This window comes from Bubalus bubalis, chromosome 7 (genome assembly GCF_019923935.1).
Source record: "Bubalus bubalis isolate 160015118507 breed Murrah chromosome 7, NDDB_SH_1, whole genome shotgun sequence".
In the NCBI taxonomy this organism is placed as follows: Eukaryota; Metazoa; Chordata; class Mammalia; order Artiodactyla; family Bovidae; genus Bubalus; species Bubalus bubalis.
Window position 1 is genome coordinate 1,604,309 of NC_059163.1, and position 16,147 is coordinate 1,620,455.

General features: G+C 53.1%; 1 protein-coding gene across 3 annotated transcripts in view; it reads left to right on the forward strand.

The window, feature by feature from the left end:
* Positions 1-461: 461 nt before the first annotated feature.
* Positions 462-16,147, forward strand: part of RNF4 (ring finger protein 4) — a 34,546-nt gene continuing 18,860 nt past the window's right edge. For 2 of the 3 annotated variants that reach the window (XM_044945541.2, XM_006074645.4), the window contains exons 1-2: positions 462-617; positions 15,259-15,405. Coding sequence is in view for 2 of the 3 variants with exons in the window: in XM_006074645.4 (XP_006074707.1) it covers positions 15,397-15,405 (9 nt within the window). In the remaining variant the exon portion in view is untranslated. Of the gene's footprint in view, positions 618-4,646; positions 4,700-15,258; positions 15,406-16,147 lie in introns of all 3 variants that reach the window. The other variant, XM_025289572.3, reaches the window with a different exon arrangement.

The following is a 16,147-nucleotide window of genomic DNA, read 5'->3' on the forward strand; positions in this document are numbered from 1 at the left end:
GAACTGCTCTCCTCCATTCTAGTCTTTTGGATGCTCAGCTAGCTCCCTCCAGGGAGCCCTCCCAGACGGCCCGGTTGAGTGCCTCCTCCGGCTTCCCGCAGATGGGCCGGTCCGTGCTTCCCCCTCTCCCTTCCGTCTCCGCCAGCAGCAGGGTAAAGGCCCGGGATCGCGGGGACCAGCCGCGCTCGGGTCCATGGCCTGGTGCGGTCAGGAGGCCAGAGGGGAGGCGGTGGAGAGTTCAGGGAACCTAGGCGGAGAGAGGGGCGTGTCCCAGCCGCGACCACGACTCCCGGGAGGCCTTGCGCGCCGAGAGGCGCCGGCCGCTCCTCTCGCGGGAAGGCAGGAGCTTTTTTGAGTTCGCGGGCGTGGGCGGGGCCGGAAGCAGGCGCGTTTCAAAGTGGTGATAGATGGTTTTATTATCCAATAGGGGTGAAAATAGAGCCCTCTCCAGGGGCGGACCGCGGGAGTTAGGGACGGCGGCGGCCAGTAGGGAGGCGCGGGGGCGGGGCCGAGGCCCGCGGAGAGGAAGTGGGTCGGTGCTGAGGCGGCGGCGGCGGCGGCGTCGTCTGGTGGAGGTCTTCTCTGAAGCGGCTCGCGGAGGTGCTGCCCTCGCTCGAGTACGTCAACCGCTGCGCCCGCTGAGCCTCCCCAGCGCCAGGCAGGGCTCGACTTCGCGGGGGGCGCGGGCGGCAAGGCAGCGCCGGGCGGGTTCGGGGGGTTCTTGTGGCCTCGCGCGGCCTCAGGAGGCCTTGGCGCCGCGTTCCGAGTAACCGCTGGGGCGCGGTCGACCCCTCTGGGGCCCCGACCCACGGCCGAGAGCCTCTCCCCGGGCCCCGAGCGGGGGCCGCACGAGCCTGGCGCGGGCGCGGAAGTGGGGAGGCCTCGCCGCGGGTGTCGGCCGCCCCGGGCGGGCCGCAGCCTGGGCGCCCCCGTTTTAGGTCGCCGGGGAAACTGAGGCGGCGGGGCGGAGAGGGGCGCGTCCAAGGTCACCGGGAAGGCCGGGAGGGGCGCCGGTCGCGGGCCGGCGCGGGCGTGCGGGGAGGCCGGGCGAGGGTTTCGTCCCCGCCGAGGCGGCCGCCTTTGTGTGCTCGGGCCGCCGCGGGCTGGCGAGTCGGCCGGGCGGAGCCACCTCCAGGCTGGGCTGGGGCTGCACGCTCGAGGCGGGGGGTGGGCAGAGTTCAGCGGGTCTCAGGCTCCGCGCGCTGGCCGGACGCGTAGCCGCCGAGGCCTGCGGCCCAGCCCGCAGCGAGCGTCTGGAGACGGGTACCTGAGGCCCAGGACTCGGCGCAGGCCGCTTTCCACGTCTTGACCCGTCGAGGGAAAAGGGGAGAGTTCAGAGCCTTGGTAGGCGTTTTCGTGGGGTGTTGGCTTTTGTGTAACTCCAGCCCCTGCCAGTCGACTGTCACGGCCATACTTTCCTCCTCCTGCGCCACTTTTCTTGGAACCACACCTGGGGTCTCCAGCTCTGTGGTCCTGCACTCTGTGCTCCAGTTTAGGCTGCCTTAGTGGCCGGGAAGACTGAAGCGGTCTGCCCAAGGTCACAGCCTGGTTCCCTGACTGCAGAACTAGACCTTTGAACCCAGTGACCAGGAGCTTGGGGGCCCGCTGGTTATGAAAGAAAAGTTGAAGGGAATCGTTTGGCTTTGTTTTTCTGGTGGTTTCCCCTATGAATTTGAGAGCATTCAAATAATGCTGCCATCTGTATGGCCTGAACTTGAGCTTCCAACTTAGACTCAAATCTTGCCTTAGTGCAGTGTTTGTAAGCCTTTTACAATCATGACTCCCCTCCATCGCCAGCCTTTTTTACACATTGTTTTCCTAATTGTTCTCACCAAACAATTGTTCTCTTCCCAATGTTAATGCTGCCTTCCTAGTGTATGCTCTTTTTATGAGGTGTATGCTCTTTTTATGAGCTCTATGCATGTTTATGCTTTGTAAAGAAAAAGAAGGGGCTTTCCCCTCCCCTTTAAGAATTCATACATTAATATTTTAAGTCATCATATTTTGAGGTCTTCTGTGTGCCAAGCTTTTGCTTGGACAAAAACAGGCGTGGTACAGACCCTGGTGGAGCTGAGGAGCCAGAGTGGAGAGAATGAGGGGTATTCCCCAAGGTTGAAACATAAGACGCGGCTGGAGAGGTATCAGGAACTAGAATTCAGAAGGTCTGTGGTGTGCCTCCACAGTGAGGAATTCAGCATTTATCTGAAGGCCAAGTGGGAAATCACTAAATTGAGTTCTAAGGAGGGAACTTAACAGGGTTAGATTTGCATTTTAGAAAAATCACTGTTATATGTATGAGAAGGATGGTTAGAAAGGTGGACAAAACTAGTTGCTTCAGGACCAGTTAGGAAGAGAGAGAAGGGTAGCTTGGGCCAGGGTAGTGAGTGACTAGGAGCTTCCCAGGTGGTGCAAGTGATGAAGAATCCATTTGCCAATGCAAGAGACACAAGACACATGGGTTCGATTCTTAGGTGGGGAAGATGCCCTGGAGAAGGAAATGGCATCCCACTTCACTATTCTTGCCTGGAACATTCCATGGATGGAGGAACCTGGCGGGCTACAGTCTGTGGAGTTGCAAAGAGTCAGACACGCTGAGCGTGCGCGCGCACACACAGGGACTAGTCACTGAACTTGGTGACTGCCGGTCATGGGAGTTCTTTACTGACTGTTTACTTAAAAGCTTTCAGCAAAGTTTGTGTCTGGGAGTTTATACCCTTGCCAATTTCTGGGAAAGACATGGGGTGCTACTCGATGAAAATACGTGCACAAGTTGGTTGGTTTGTATGTGTTGTGTGTTCCTGTGTATATGTTAGTTAAGTTGCTCATTCGTGTCCGACTCCGCGGCCCCATGAACTGTAGCCTACCAGGCTCCTCAGTCCATGGAATTTTCCAGGCAAGAGTACTGGAGTGGGTTGCCATTTCCTTCTCCAGGGGATCTTCCCAACCCAGGGATCGAACCCCGGTCTCCTGTACTGCAGGCAGACGCTTTACCGTCTGAGCCACCAGCCAAGGGCGTGTATATGTTACCCATGTCTTATTTTGGAATGATTTATATACATTTTTCACTATCCCCAAATTAGGGATTTTTGAGGGATAAGGTGGCTCCTGTAGAATATTACAAGGTTGACTCTGTTATTGAGTGAGATATGAATCATATGTGCTCTTCTGACTTACCTTTCCTAAATAGCTTGTTTCTTAGAAGAACTTTGGGGATTTTTAGAGCAAGGCATTTTGAGGTTTCCTCTCTAAGGAGGACGGCCCAGAGCATAGATTCCGCCTCACCCCAGGGTTATAGGTCAAGTGTGAGTAAATGTGGGGCTAAGATAGAGGGTGCCGCTCCACAGGGATGGGGAATTTTCTTTGGAAGGGTTTTGTTTTGTTTTTTCCCCCAGGCATAAGTAAGTCTTGGCAGGTTTATTGAATACCTCATTTAGAAGAGAAGGAAAGGCTTGGAAACGTTTCAGAATGGGTGTTATCAGTAGCCTGCTTGTGCAGAAGAGAAGCTGTGACCATCAGGCTTTCCTGTGCTCCAGAAACCACGTGGTCTCCTGACACACCCAGTAGGCGCCTTAACGGCAGAACGTGCCTCCGGATCGCTGAGGAGACTGGCTTGCTATGTAGATCTTCTTGACACACACAAATTTAAAATGAATGTCTCCTGAATGGCTTTATTACCTGTTAATGCCATTTTGTTTGGGAATTATATTTTTTTTCTTTTTGGTATTTGTTGACTACACCAGATCTTAGTTGTGGCCCGAGGGATCTTCAGTCTTCCTGCTGCATGTGAACTCTTTTAGTCGGGGCATGTGGGATCTAATTCCCTGATCAAGGATAGAATCCGGGCCCCCTGCATTGGGAGCTCGGAAACTTAGCCACTGGACCTCAGTGAAGTCCTTGGAGTCATAATTTCTAGTTGTAGGAGTGTGACTCAGATGTCTCTAAGGGTTACTCTAGGTTTGTGATGTAACAATCATGTCTACTAAATTTAGGAGTCTCTACCACTTAAAAATCCACCCTTCCTGGTAGTTTTGCTTAGCTCCATCTTACGTATCCTGAAACACAGGAGGGACAGAGTTACTACCCAAGGTCAGGCAATTAGTAAGCAGACCTAGCACCAGGACCTCAGACCCCAATGTCTGTGTTCCTTTTGCTGGACTTTGTTAGTGTTTATTGTTATATTTTCTTTTTCAAGGAAGGTTTACCCAGAAAGGGCCTAATTATAAATATTCTCGAGAAACTTAATTTTCAGTAATTGCATTGTACTCTTGAGTCTAGTTTCTGTTCCTGAACGACCCCCTCCCCCAAGAAAGTGGTCTCAGGACCTGGGCATTTTCCTGTCTGCTGCACCTCACTTCTCATTTTAACCAAACCATTGCCGAATTCTGCTGCTTGCTATAGCAGACCAATATAAAGTTTGCTGCTTTTCTGAACACCGTCTTGATATTTTTCAGTTCTTAACTAATATTTAAAAACTTGAGGTTGTGGCCTCTTTTTTTCAAGTTGAAAATGCTTCAGATAGAGATGTTCTGTCCTGTTCTCCCGTGATGATCTTCTGGTTTTAAATGTCCCTTTGTTTCCTGGTGGTGATTGTATTTTTATTTGCAGTGTAATGAGGCTCCACTTTCCCCATCTTTTTCCCACCTCAGGACACTCTGTGCCACCCTGAAGAATCGGCCATCTTTTTCAAGTATCTCATGAGGTTGGTAATTTAATTTCAATGGAAAATAATTGTTTAGCTACCATGTTTGTGCCAAGTGCTGTTCAAAGAAGAGGGCATACCCTGATGGGTTTTGACATAGAGTTACGTTTAGCAGATGGAGTGCAACAGAAAAAACAGAGGACGAGGAGTGACAGAAATGCAGTAACATTCCTTTGAGGTCGACCTAGAAGAATGAGCAGTTCTCCACAGTGGGATGGGGTAGGAGACCTTAGGCGAGGTAACAGCATGTGTCGAATCACAGTGCTGCGGCTGGCGTCCACGGCACCTGAAGGGAGGCACGGTCAGTCCTCTGTGGGTTTGTTTTAAATACATGCGTCCAAGTATAGTTGATTTTACTCAATTCTGCTCTCAACAGTTGTTTGGAAGCAAGGATTAATTCCAGCAGGATTGATATTTTACGAAACAGGTTGACTGTAATGGGGCTGTTGAGTTGAGTGTGCATAATTTCATCTACAGATAACAGTAGGTAAACATAGAAAATTGAACTCGGCTGAACCAAGCCCCAAAGACCCTCCCCACCTCAGACACCTACAGCTGCGTCAGTTCACCGCGTGTCTACGCTGCCGCCTTTGTTAGGTTCTCACCGTGTATGGGTGTGCATTTGTCCAAGTTTTGGAGTGTTGTACCCCTAATTCCACTTTTACCCAAAAACTCTATGCACTTTTTGTATTGTATGGCGATTGTTAGGAAGACCTGTGTCTGTCACTGCAAGTGAGGCCAGACCACTTAGTGGTTGGCTCTACACATGAAGGCAATGGGTGCAGTCTTCTGGGAACATTTGTGATGTCCTTGGGTCCCTTGGAGTCTGGCAGATGTTTTTGAGCTCCCATTTAAAGTTTTGACTTCCTCTAGCCCACTGAACGTTCTTCCTCCTGCTTTGCGGCTTTGCCCTTAGAACGTTCCCAGTGTTTCCCTTGTAATAGGTGCTTGCTGTCCTGGGAGCCAAGGACCATTGACTTTACTTCCGAGGAAGCGAGTTGGAGAGGATCTGGATTCCACCACCAAGACGAATGTCTTTAGAGAATTGGGTCTGACTTGCCACTTGGTGATGGCATGTATGCACCCATTAGCCAGCCCACTTGTGTATCTGCTTGAATAGAAGGCCATTGGCTGAGGACCCCTGGGGGCAGAGCTGTTTGAGCCCAGCTCCCCTCTTATGGTTTCCCTGGTGACTCAGACAGTAAAGCGTCTGCCTGCGATGTGGGAGACCTGGGTTTGATCCCTGGGTCAGGAAGATCCCCTGGAGAAGAAAATGGCTACCCACTCCAGTATTCTTGCCTGGAAAATCCCATGGACAAAGGAGCCTGGCAGGCTACAGTCCATGGGGTTGCAAAGAGTCAGACACAACTGAGAGACTTCACTTTCTTTCTTGTTTCTTTCCCCTCTCATGCACATGAAGGCATTCTCTCTGGGGGGCGCTACTGGGCTGCTGTCTGTTGTGGGTAAACGTCAAAGAGTCACATTTATAAGCTGCCGACTCCCCCCTGCCACCACCACAGCCTGCACCTTGGCCATCCTGGTTGAGTCCACACACATACCCCACCCCCAGCCCCTCCCAGGTTCCTGGTTCAGTGGAAGCAGCAGAGATTCCTAGCTTTGTGCTTAGATGCTGTCGGCACAGGCCTAGCGTGCCTGCTTCCTGGGAGTTTAGGGTCTGTCTTTTTGGCCTCTGGTATGTTTTCAGCCTCTGGTGGAAATGGATCCTGAGGTTTCCTTCATTATACTTCTCTTGCTCCTGACCCCCTGAAATACCCTAGTTTGTATTGATATCACCAGCCCTCTCCCCGCTGCGCCCTCCCTGCCCCGCGCCCCCCCCCCCCACCCCAGCCCAGGCCACGGTGACTGAAAAAAAATGAGAAGTTAGTTAGGGGGGTCGGGTGGAGCAGCCACTGAGCTGTGCTTCTGTGTGTCCCAGAGAAGCCGCCTGCAAAGGAGTGGTCGCAGGACCAAGCAGGCAACTTCTTCCTTCCAAGATTAATTGGTTGAACTTGGTATCTGTTGATATCCCTCCCATTTGTGAAAACCATCCAAACCTATTACCGGTGCAACCTTGGGAGATAATGGCTGTGGAGAATTGAGGTGCCCCTCCCTGCCGGTCTCCAAGGCTTTCACTGACAAAGGGTCAGCCTAATGTTTGGGGGGATTTGTCTCAACCCTGCATGTGAAGCTGTGGAGAAATTCCTGAGAAGAGCTTCATCTAGAAGAGGGTGAGCCAGCACTCTGGTGATATTAGAGTCATAGGTATGTCTTGGAGGTCCCAGAGCTTGGAGGAGACTGAGGGTCCCCCCAGAGGTGCATTTCTTAGAGATGTTTCTCAGCTGTACCCTCTGCAGAGCATTTCTGAATACTTGATTAAATCCTACTAAAAGTATCCAGGAAAGAAAATAAGTTTATTTTTTAATTCTTGTGTTGTGGTAAAATATACATAATGTAAAATAGACCATCTGAACCACTCTCAGGTGTTCAGTGGCATTAAGTAAATCCAGCTTGTTGTGCCGCCCTCACCATCTGTCTCCAGAACCTTTTGCATCCTCCCAGGCAGGAACTCTGTATTCATTAAAGTAAAACTCCTTGTCCCCCACTGTCCCCAGCCTCTGGCAATTACCATTCTACTTTCTGTCTCTGGATCTGATGTCTTGGGACCTCATGTAAGAGGAATTACGCAGTATTTGCTCTTTTGTATCTTACTTCACTGAGCATAGTATCTTCAGGGTTCTTTTTCTTAAGGCTGAATAATACTCTTTTTACTTTATTTTTCTTTTTTTAACTGATTTTCAGAAAACTGAAGTTCATTCTTAATTCTGGGCGCTTGAACCTCAAGGCTGAATTGTAAACAAAAGTAGAACATCTCTATACCCAAAGAGTTGTTCTTTTTCTCTAGTAGAAGCAAAAAACAATCCTCATTGGGTCCTTTGTTTGGAGAAAAGGGGAAAATTTCCTTGAGTGACGAATCCCTGAGCAGGAATGCAGTCCCCTGGCGCCCCTTTCAGGCCTCTGAGGCTGACTGGCTTGGTCAGGGCCGCACGGTGAACGCGCAGCAGGCCCAGCTGTGTGTCTCCAGGCACCGTCAGTGGCACCCCACTCCAGTGCTCTTGCCTGGAAAATGCCATGGATGGAGGAGCCTGGTGGGCTGCAGTCCATGGGGTCGCTAAGAGTCGGACACGACTGAGCGACTTCACTTTCACTTCTCACTTTCATGCATTGGAGAAGGAAATGGCAACCCACTCCAGTGTTCTTGCTTGGAGAATCCCAGGCACGGGGGAGCCTGGTGGGCTGCCGTCTATGGGGTCGTACAGAGTCGGACACGACTGAAGTGACTTAGCATAGCATAGGCACCATCAGCTGCTCTCTGTCTCTGACAGGTCTAGTCCCTATGGCTCCTGGGGGAGATGAGTGGGTGGGCTTCTGGGCCTCCTTTAGGGATCAGTAACTGGGAGGGGGCCGCCCCACACCGCGTGCTGGCTCTCCAGCTTCCTGTCCACCTGGGCAGGGGTGATCAGCCACATCCTGCCAAGTCTCTTCTAGAAGTGAATTGAGCTTGCTAAGAGCGGAAACGTTTGTTCCAGTTCCTTCTGGGGTTGAAAGTTTAGTCGCTCTCATCTCGTAGCACTCACAGTTGTAAGAAGAGCTGTGATGACTGGTTTTTCTGATGTAATACCTATTTATTACTTAATTTATTGATTGTCTTTCCACTTAGAGTGTATGCTCCATGAGTGTCCGTTTTGTTCACCATTGTATTTCCAACCCCTGAAGCAGTGCCTGATTCAGAGTAAGCCCGTGCACAGAATTGTTGAGTTACGCGGCTGGTGGGGCTCCACCCAGGGCTGGAGCCTGCCCGGCACTTGACTCAGTGTCACAGCTCCAGGCTAGGGGCTGCTTTTCCCCCGTGGAAGATGGTAAAACTGAGGCATGGAGGTCAAGTGTGTGTGCAGGGCTTTGGGGCTCATTTGGCCAGTCTCATGATTGCTGTCTGTACAGTGCGCCCTCCTTTGTATAAGCAGGAGGCTCTTAATATTTCTTAAGTTCTGAGGCCTGGTCGTTGACGCGATGGTGCCCGCGGTGTTCATTTAAGAAGCTTTGGCGGGGACTCACCTGTCCTCCCGTGGTTAGGACTCCGTGCTCTCACTGCCGAGTGCCCGGCTTTGGTCCCTGACGGGGAACTAAGATCTCACAAGCTGTAAGGTGTGACCAAAAAGAAATTTTAAAAACACGTGACCTAGACCGTTGGTACTAGCCAGGGCCTCGGTACCTAATCAGTTGCTGATAAATCGGCCTTGCCTTGATGAGACTCTCTAGGTTGAGGCTTTTCTCTGCTTTTACCATGCTGGCATTGAGTCAGACTCACTCTGCTCCTGTTTCAGAAAAGCTTCTTGAGTTGACAGAGATCTGCTCTGTAATTGCCACACACAGGGAGTGCATGACCTGACGTGGCTGCCTCTCATCTCCTGGTCGGACATGCACAAGTAGCCACCTGAGAGCCCAGATGGCAGCAGCCTCACCTGCCCTGGCGGCTGAGGGCGCTGTGGGCCGCCGTGGGCCTGGGCTGGACAGAGCTCCTCACCCAGACAGCTCCCTGGACTCCTGCAGCTCCCTTGTTTGCTGGCGCACACCTTCCCTGCACCTTTTCTGCTGATCCCTCCTTTCTTGGCTTGTGGGACCATAAGGCCACAGAACCCAGCTGCAGTCAACACTGCCCAGCAGTTTCTAGCTGTGATGCACGTAGACATTCACGTGTAGTCAAACGCAGAGGCGTCACATATGATTGTGTGCCACCCCTCCTAGCGTTGGGGGGTCATCTTTCATGTCCATAGTAGCCTCCTGGGAAAAAATCAACTTCTGGCAATAACGTCATGATTGAGTAGACCGTTAAACCTGTGAGAAGGCTGAAGGCACTAACCTTCGCAACTCCCCGCTGCCATCCAGTCGGGTGGCCTCACTTCTCTCCACACGTGCCACTGTCTCCAAGCCACACAGCTCACTTCTGCCTGGATTACTCCACGCCTCCATACTGGTCTGCGTGCCGAGCCGTCCAGGCACTTGTGGGCCTCCTCGTGCAGGTGGTGCCCTCTGTATGAACCCCTGCCTGCCTTTCCCGCCCTGGGAGGCATGTGGGCCTCGGCTCCCACACAGCACACGGCTCGTCTTGGCAGATCCTCTCCTCCCCTTGCATGGCCCTGCGCACCGGTGTGCTTGTTGAATAGCTCCATCCCTTGGGGCCTCATCTTCAGTGTCACTACCTCCAGGCAGCCCAGCTTGGCCCTCCGTTACAGCTTGGGCCTCCGCTTGCTTGGTCATCAGTGCTCAGCTCCCTGTGGCCAGCTTTCTGTCCTCATTCTAGGTCTTCTGTTTACTGCTGCCTTCTCCTTGAAATGCCAGCTTTTGTCTAACTGATATCCAAGTTCTCCAAGCTTGCTTTCTGCCTTTTGATTCTCTCTTCAGGCTTTTTTGCCCCCCTACCTGACTTCCCAGATTGTAACACAGATTCTAAAACCTCTCCCTCCACCCTAGTTCTCCTGAGATTTTCAGCTGCCTTTGGACCTTTCTCCTTGGATACCCACGTGCAACATCTCTAAAATTAAGGTGTCTGCCTTGTTTATCCCTTCCCTAGCCCAGTTCCGTGGCGTCACTCCCATGGAATACCTAGATAGATGATCTCGCGAGAGCTGGGCTTCCCTCACCTTCCTGTCAGAGCATTAAGGGGTCCTGGCATCTGGCCTTGACCATTCCCAGTGCCACCCTCTACTCCTCGTCTTTTCTTAGTGGCAGAGACATTAACCACCCTCTCACTTCTGAGCCACTCGCTGCTTCAGTGAACAGGAACATCTCTTTTGGGCAAAGGACTAGCTAGGTGCCAAGTGGACAGAGACCTGACCTCTGGCACTTCTTCAGGTGAGGCATGCTGAGGAACTGCACGGTTTGCCTTGGAAACCAAGGCAGGGGGTGTTGCTGAGGTGGAGTGCTGGCATGTTGGAAGGAGTTCCTGGACACTTAAGTTTGATAAATCTGAAAAACACCCGTGTTCCATATTGTTTCTAGAATTAATACATCTGATTTTGGCTTGTATTTGTGTTTTTAAGACTCGGTGTTCTGGTGTCAAACTGCCCTGGTTTAAATCCAGACTTGGTGTTTACTAGGTGTGGACTGTGGGCAAGTTACTTAAGCCCTGATCATTCTCAGCTGCCTTGTATGTGAAATGGTCGCCATAATAGTGTCTGCCTCCTTGTTGGGCTAGAGGAGGATCATACAGGATGGTGTGTGGAAAGCGCTGTAGTGTCTTACACACAGAAGTGGCCTCTAAGTTTGAGCTGTTGTTGGTTTTACTGTTCTAGTGGCTTCTGTTAGCTGCATGACCCAGAACGCTTTGTAGTTGGTGAGGGCCATCTTTCCCACAACCTCTGGCCTCTCTGTCCACACAGTGCACTTCCATGTCCGCAAACTGGTCTGCTGGGGAGGCCCCCCTGACCCTGGTCTTCCCACCTCCATTCTCTGGTGAAATCCAGCCCCTTGGCAGATTTCCCTGAGGCTGGCCTTCCAACCTTTTATGTTCTCTGACCGCTGACCTTTATTATCCCCTGAGGGAGAACCAGGCAGGGGGTGCAGCAGAGCCTGGGGCTGCAGGTGGGCGGCGGGGAGCAGGGAGGGTGTGCACCCCGAGGAGCGCGGAGCCCTCTGGCGCAGCTGCTGGACTCGTCTGGAGCAACAGTGTTTGAAAACCTAAAGCTTAAAGCAAGTAGGAGGCAAGAGGCTTGGGAGTAACCAAGGTCTGTACATTAAATTATTTCCTTGTGCTCAGCAGACAGGTCACTGTCAGTGACATTTGTATCAGATTCTTCTCAATTCTGAGAGAGATTGCTGGAATGGATGAATTCTGGGTTAGGACCCAGGAGGCCCAGTGGCTCTGGAGCCACGTGTGATCTGGTCTTGTGAGTCCCTAGGGCTGTGGAGCTGCCGCCGCCTCCCATGCCCACCAGGTGGGCTGTCTTCATGTCTGCTGAAGGAGGCGCTCGTGCCAATCTTAGTGAGGACACCCCTGGGCCGGCTTGAGGGTGTCAGGCGAGGTCATGCAGTAGGCCAGCTGCGAGCCTGCCTGCAGAGAGTGAGGCAGCGGAGAGACTGGCTAAGGCACCCGTGGCGCCGGGGGAGGCTCAAGGGAGGGCGGTGTGTATGCGTATGGCTGATGCTGACGTATGACAGTATCCAACACAGCACTGTAAAGCAGCTACCTGCTGATGAAAAAAAAGTAAACTACTCGGGGTCTGAGTGGATAATGTGGTCGGGGGGCGCACCCGGATGCAGACTGCCAGGTGCTGGAGAAAGGCTCAGCTGGCTGGACACTCCCTCAGTGGGGCTGCTCCTGGAGAACCTCTGGTCTCTCCCCGTCCTCTTGGTTTCCCTTGCACGGGGCTCATATGCCCCAATTATTGCAACACCTGAGCTGTCTGCTGGCACCCACCCCAGACAGGAGCTGGTGGCTGGATGTATTCACTGCTGTATTCCCAGGGCAGGAGCCATGCGTGGGGAGATGTGCAGCCCGTGGGTACGTTTTGAAGCCGGGTGGGGTGCAGCGGTCCACAGCCTCTTAGGGCTGGGCGTAGGGCTGGGGCTGCGCAATGGGCGGTGTAAGGCTGTGCTGGCAGAACAGGTCCATGAGCCTGTGAAGTGCCGGCGCTGGTCCAAGTGCTCCCTGTGCAGCTCCTGTAACCTCACACGCCATGGAGGTCGGTGCTGTCTTGTTTTCAGTTCAGCTCAGTCGCTCAGTCGTGTCCGACTCTTTGCAACTCCGTGAATCGCAGCACACCAGGCCTCCCTGTCCATCACCAACTCCCGGAGTTCACTCAGACTCAGGTCCATCGAGTCAGTGATGCCATCCACCCATCTCATCCTCTGTCGTCCCCTTCTCCTCCCTCCCCATTCCCTCCCAGCATCAGAGTCTTTTCCAATGAGTCAGCTCTTCGCATGAGGTGGCCAAAGTACCAGAGTTGCAGCTTCAGCATCATTCCCTCCAAAGAAATCCCAGGGCTGATCTCCTTCAGAATGGACTGTTTGGATCTCCTTGCAGTCCAAGGGACTCTCAAGAGTCTTCTCCAACACCACAGTTCAAAAGCATCAATTCTTCGGCGCTCAGCCTTCTTCACAGTCCAACTCTCACATCCATACGTGACCACAGGAAAAACCTTAGCCTTGACTAGACGGACCTTTGTTGGCAAAGTAATGTCTCTGCTTTTGAATATGCTGTCCAGGTTGGTCATAACTTTCCTTCCAAGGAGTAAGCGTCTTTTAGTTTTATGGTTTCAGTCACCATCTGCAGTGATTTTGGAGCCCACCAAAATAAAGTCTGACACTGTTTCCACTGTTTCCCCATCTATTTCCCATGAAGTGATGGGACCGGGTGCCATGATTTTCGTTTTCTGAATGTTGAGCTTTAAGCCAACTTTTTCACTCAATAAGGCCTGGGCTTCCCTGATGGCTTAGCAGTAAAGAACTCACCTACTGATGCAGGAGACATGGGTTTGATCCCTGGTCTGGGAAGATCCCCTGGAGAAGGAAATGGCAACACTGTCCAGTACTCTTGCCTGGAGAATCCCATGGACGTAGGACCCTGGCGGGCTGCAGTCCACGGGGTGTCAAAGAGTTGGACACGACTGAGCGACTAAACAACAGATAAGGCACAGAGGAGTTCAGAGTCTTGCCCAAGGCTGCAAGTAGGGGTTTGAAGCTGTGACCTCCGTCCGTGCTGTCTGGCTGTGGAGGTGTGCTCTAACTGAAAGGCCACATGGCCTTCACAGGCCAGGCTTAGGGGTCGGGACTTGATGGGGACCTAGGGGAAGGCTGTGGGGTCAGCTGCTGCTCAGAGCCGTGTTGGCAGCAGGGCAGGAGGGGTCCAGGCTGGGGAGGCGGCAGCACCGGGGACGGGAAGGGCGGTTGGCAGAGGCCCCGTGTTCTTGTCTCTCACACGTGTATGACCGGTCCTCTCCAGCTCCCAGGCTGTGTCTTAGACAGGCCTTCCTGTGGCGTGGCCTGCAGTGGCCGCATCAGCCTTGCCTCGGGACTTGTGAGCCCCATCCTAGACCTACTGAATCCAAATCTAGTTTAACAAACCCTCCAGGTGAGTGAGCCTGGTGCGGGCTCCGCTTTGAGAATGCCTGTCCTTGTGCAAACCCCTGTCATCCCGGACGGGCCGACCCAGAGCCGCCGCCTCCCCTGCCTCTCCTCTGGTCCCTCGGCCTTGCCCTGTGCTCGGGCCTCTCCCACGAGAAGCCTGTCTGCACCACTGCACCCTGACTCCTGCCTGCACATTTTGGCTTCTCCTTCACTGCTTTCGCCACTGTGTCCCTGAACTCAGATCTGCAGGGTTAGTCCCCACCTTCGGTGGGCCCTGAGCGAGCCAAGGGCTTCCCGTTCTCCAGGAGCCTCCACACCTGCTGCGCTCTCTGCCCTTCCCGGAGCCTGCCTGGCTTCCCAACCCACAATTTCTTGGTTCTTCTCCACCCATCTACTGCCAGTGGCAGAGTCAGCTGGGCATGCAGGGTGGGTCAGGATCGGTGGCCCTTGTCGCTCCCCCTGAATTACGGGCACCTGCAGCAGGCCCCAGTTCCCAGTCTTGGGGAGAGGCGGAGGCTCTTTGCTTTCTGGGGTTGTGCAGTCACATGGAGCAGTTCTGATTCTCGTCTTGCCAGAAGCTGCACAAGACTCTGCAGGGGTTTCTTGTCTTTGTGTGTGTGTCTGGTGGTCGGGGTGGTGGTGGTGGGGGGGGGGTGTCTCTTTGTTTATTGATCTCCTCTTGATTACTCCAGAGAGGATTCAAGTTGGGAGGGGGCTTCAGCGTCGCCCACCCTCCCTGTCGGCAGGAGCCTCAGAGCGTGTGGAGTGAGGCAGGGTCAGTGCATCCAAGGAAGCTGTGGACAAGAGGCCGTGAGCTCAGGGTCCCCAGCCTCTCGCAGTCAGAGTCATGGGGCAATAGCTGCTTTCCTAAGCTTGAGTGAGGCAAGCCGCGTCCTCACAGATTGTGCATGAGGGTTCAGGATTTCTCCTTTCGTAACAGAAACCTGGGCTTTGTCCCCTCTGCCTGCTCCCCCAGTGGGTCACAGGTCATCACCATTCAGCTGCCTGGAACGCCCTAACTAGAGTAGGTCACTCTGACCAACAGCTGGCTGGCACCATGCCGTTTGCATTTTGTCTCCTGGCACAGCCTGGCGGAGGTGGGCACAACTTCGACAAGGCCAGAGCCCGTCTTAGCCCCACGGGGGTGAGTCTAGACAGGCAGGGAGGGGACCATGGGCCGAGGAGCATCTGTGTGTGTTCAGCAGCCAGGAGGGCAAGAGGTGGCATCATGGTCCTGCTTGCAGGCTGTGGGATTGCGTTGTCCTGTATTCTACGAGGGTGTGTGTCTCCCACGGAGGGTGTGGATTAGGACGTGATTGCATAAAGTGCTCAGCGAAGTGCGAAGCTGACAGAAAGGACCAGTAGACAATTGAGCTGAGCTCTCTTATTGATAAAACAGGTGCAGCATTTGTCAACTTGATACCTTTATTTTCCAGGGCTTGAAGATTCCGGAAATCTGCTGGCGTGCAGATCCCTGCGCTAGTCAGAAGATGAGTAACCAGCAGGCATGAGAGGCTGAGGCCAGGCCTGCTCTAGATTGTGGGTTTCTCTGTAGGTTGGCGCCAAGGAGCACCATGAGTACGGTGAGCTTTACAAGTTCATGGATTCTATTTTAAGACTAAACAACTACTCCATTCCTCGTGCACCTCAGCTACGCGAGAGCCATAGAGCTGCTGAGCGGCCTCGCTCCTGAGCGCGTGCGCATGGGCCTTGCGGTAGTGTCGGCAGCCTGCTGTCCTTTGGGCAGAGTTCACAGGGTTTTGGTTGGTGCCCTAAAGACAGAAGCCTGAGAAGGATGCTGAGGGTTCAACTTTCACCTGCAGAGTAGCTGCTGGCATCCTGGAAATACTAGGGCTCTAGTTTGTTTAATTATTTATGGCCCAGTTTTCCGTTTTTCCTTCTGTTTCTTTTCCCTGTGTAGTCCTTGGTCTGATGCCAGCACTGGTAGTGATAATAACCCTTGGTGAGTTTTCTCACGCTCAGTGGCCAGAGTTGGTAAGTCATTGTAACTTGTGTTTTAGACGGCAGAGGCAGCTCTGGTTTGTTGTAACCCAGATGTCACCGGGAGCCCCTTGAGTCCAGAGGTTGCTTGACGGTCCCCCTCACCGCTTTACTGCCTACTAATGATGCTGCGCATGTGATCTAAACTCAGAACAGCTGTTCTCTGAAACAGCATTCCCAGCCGGTGGACCAGCTGTGACGCTCACCCTCTCTCCAGGTTCTAGAAGTGTTGGGGTGGCGGGGGGAGGATAAAGCTGACCAGTCCGCTCCTGGGGTGAAGAGTGGTAGAAATGCTATAGATGTTGTTCTGGTCCACCTTCCTCC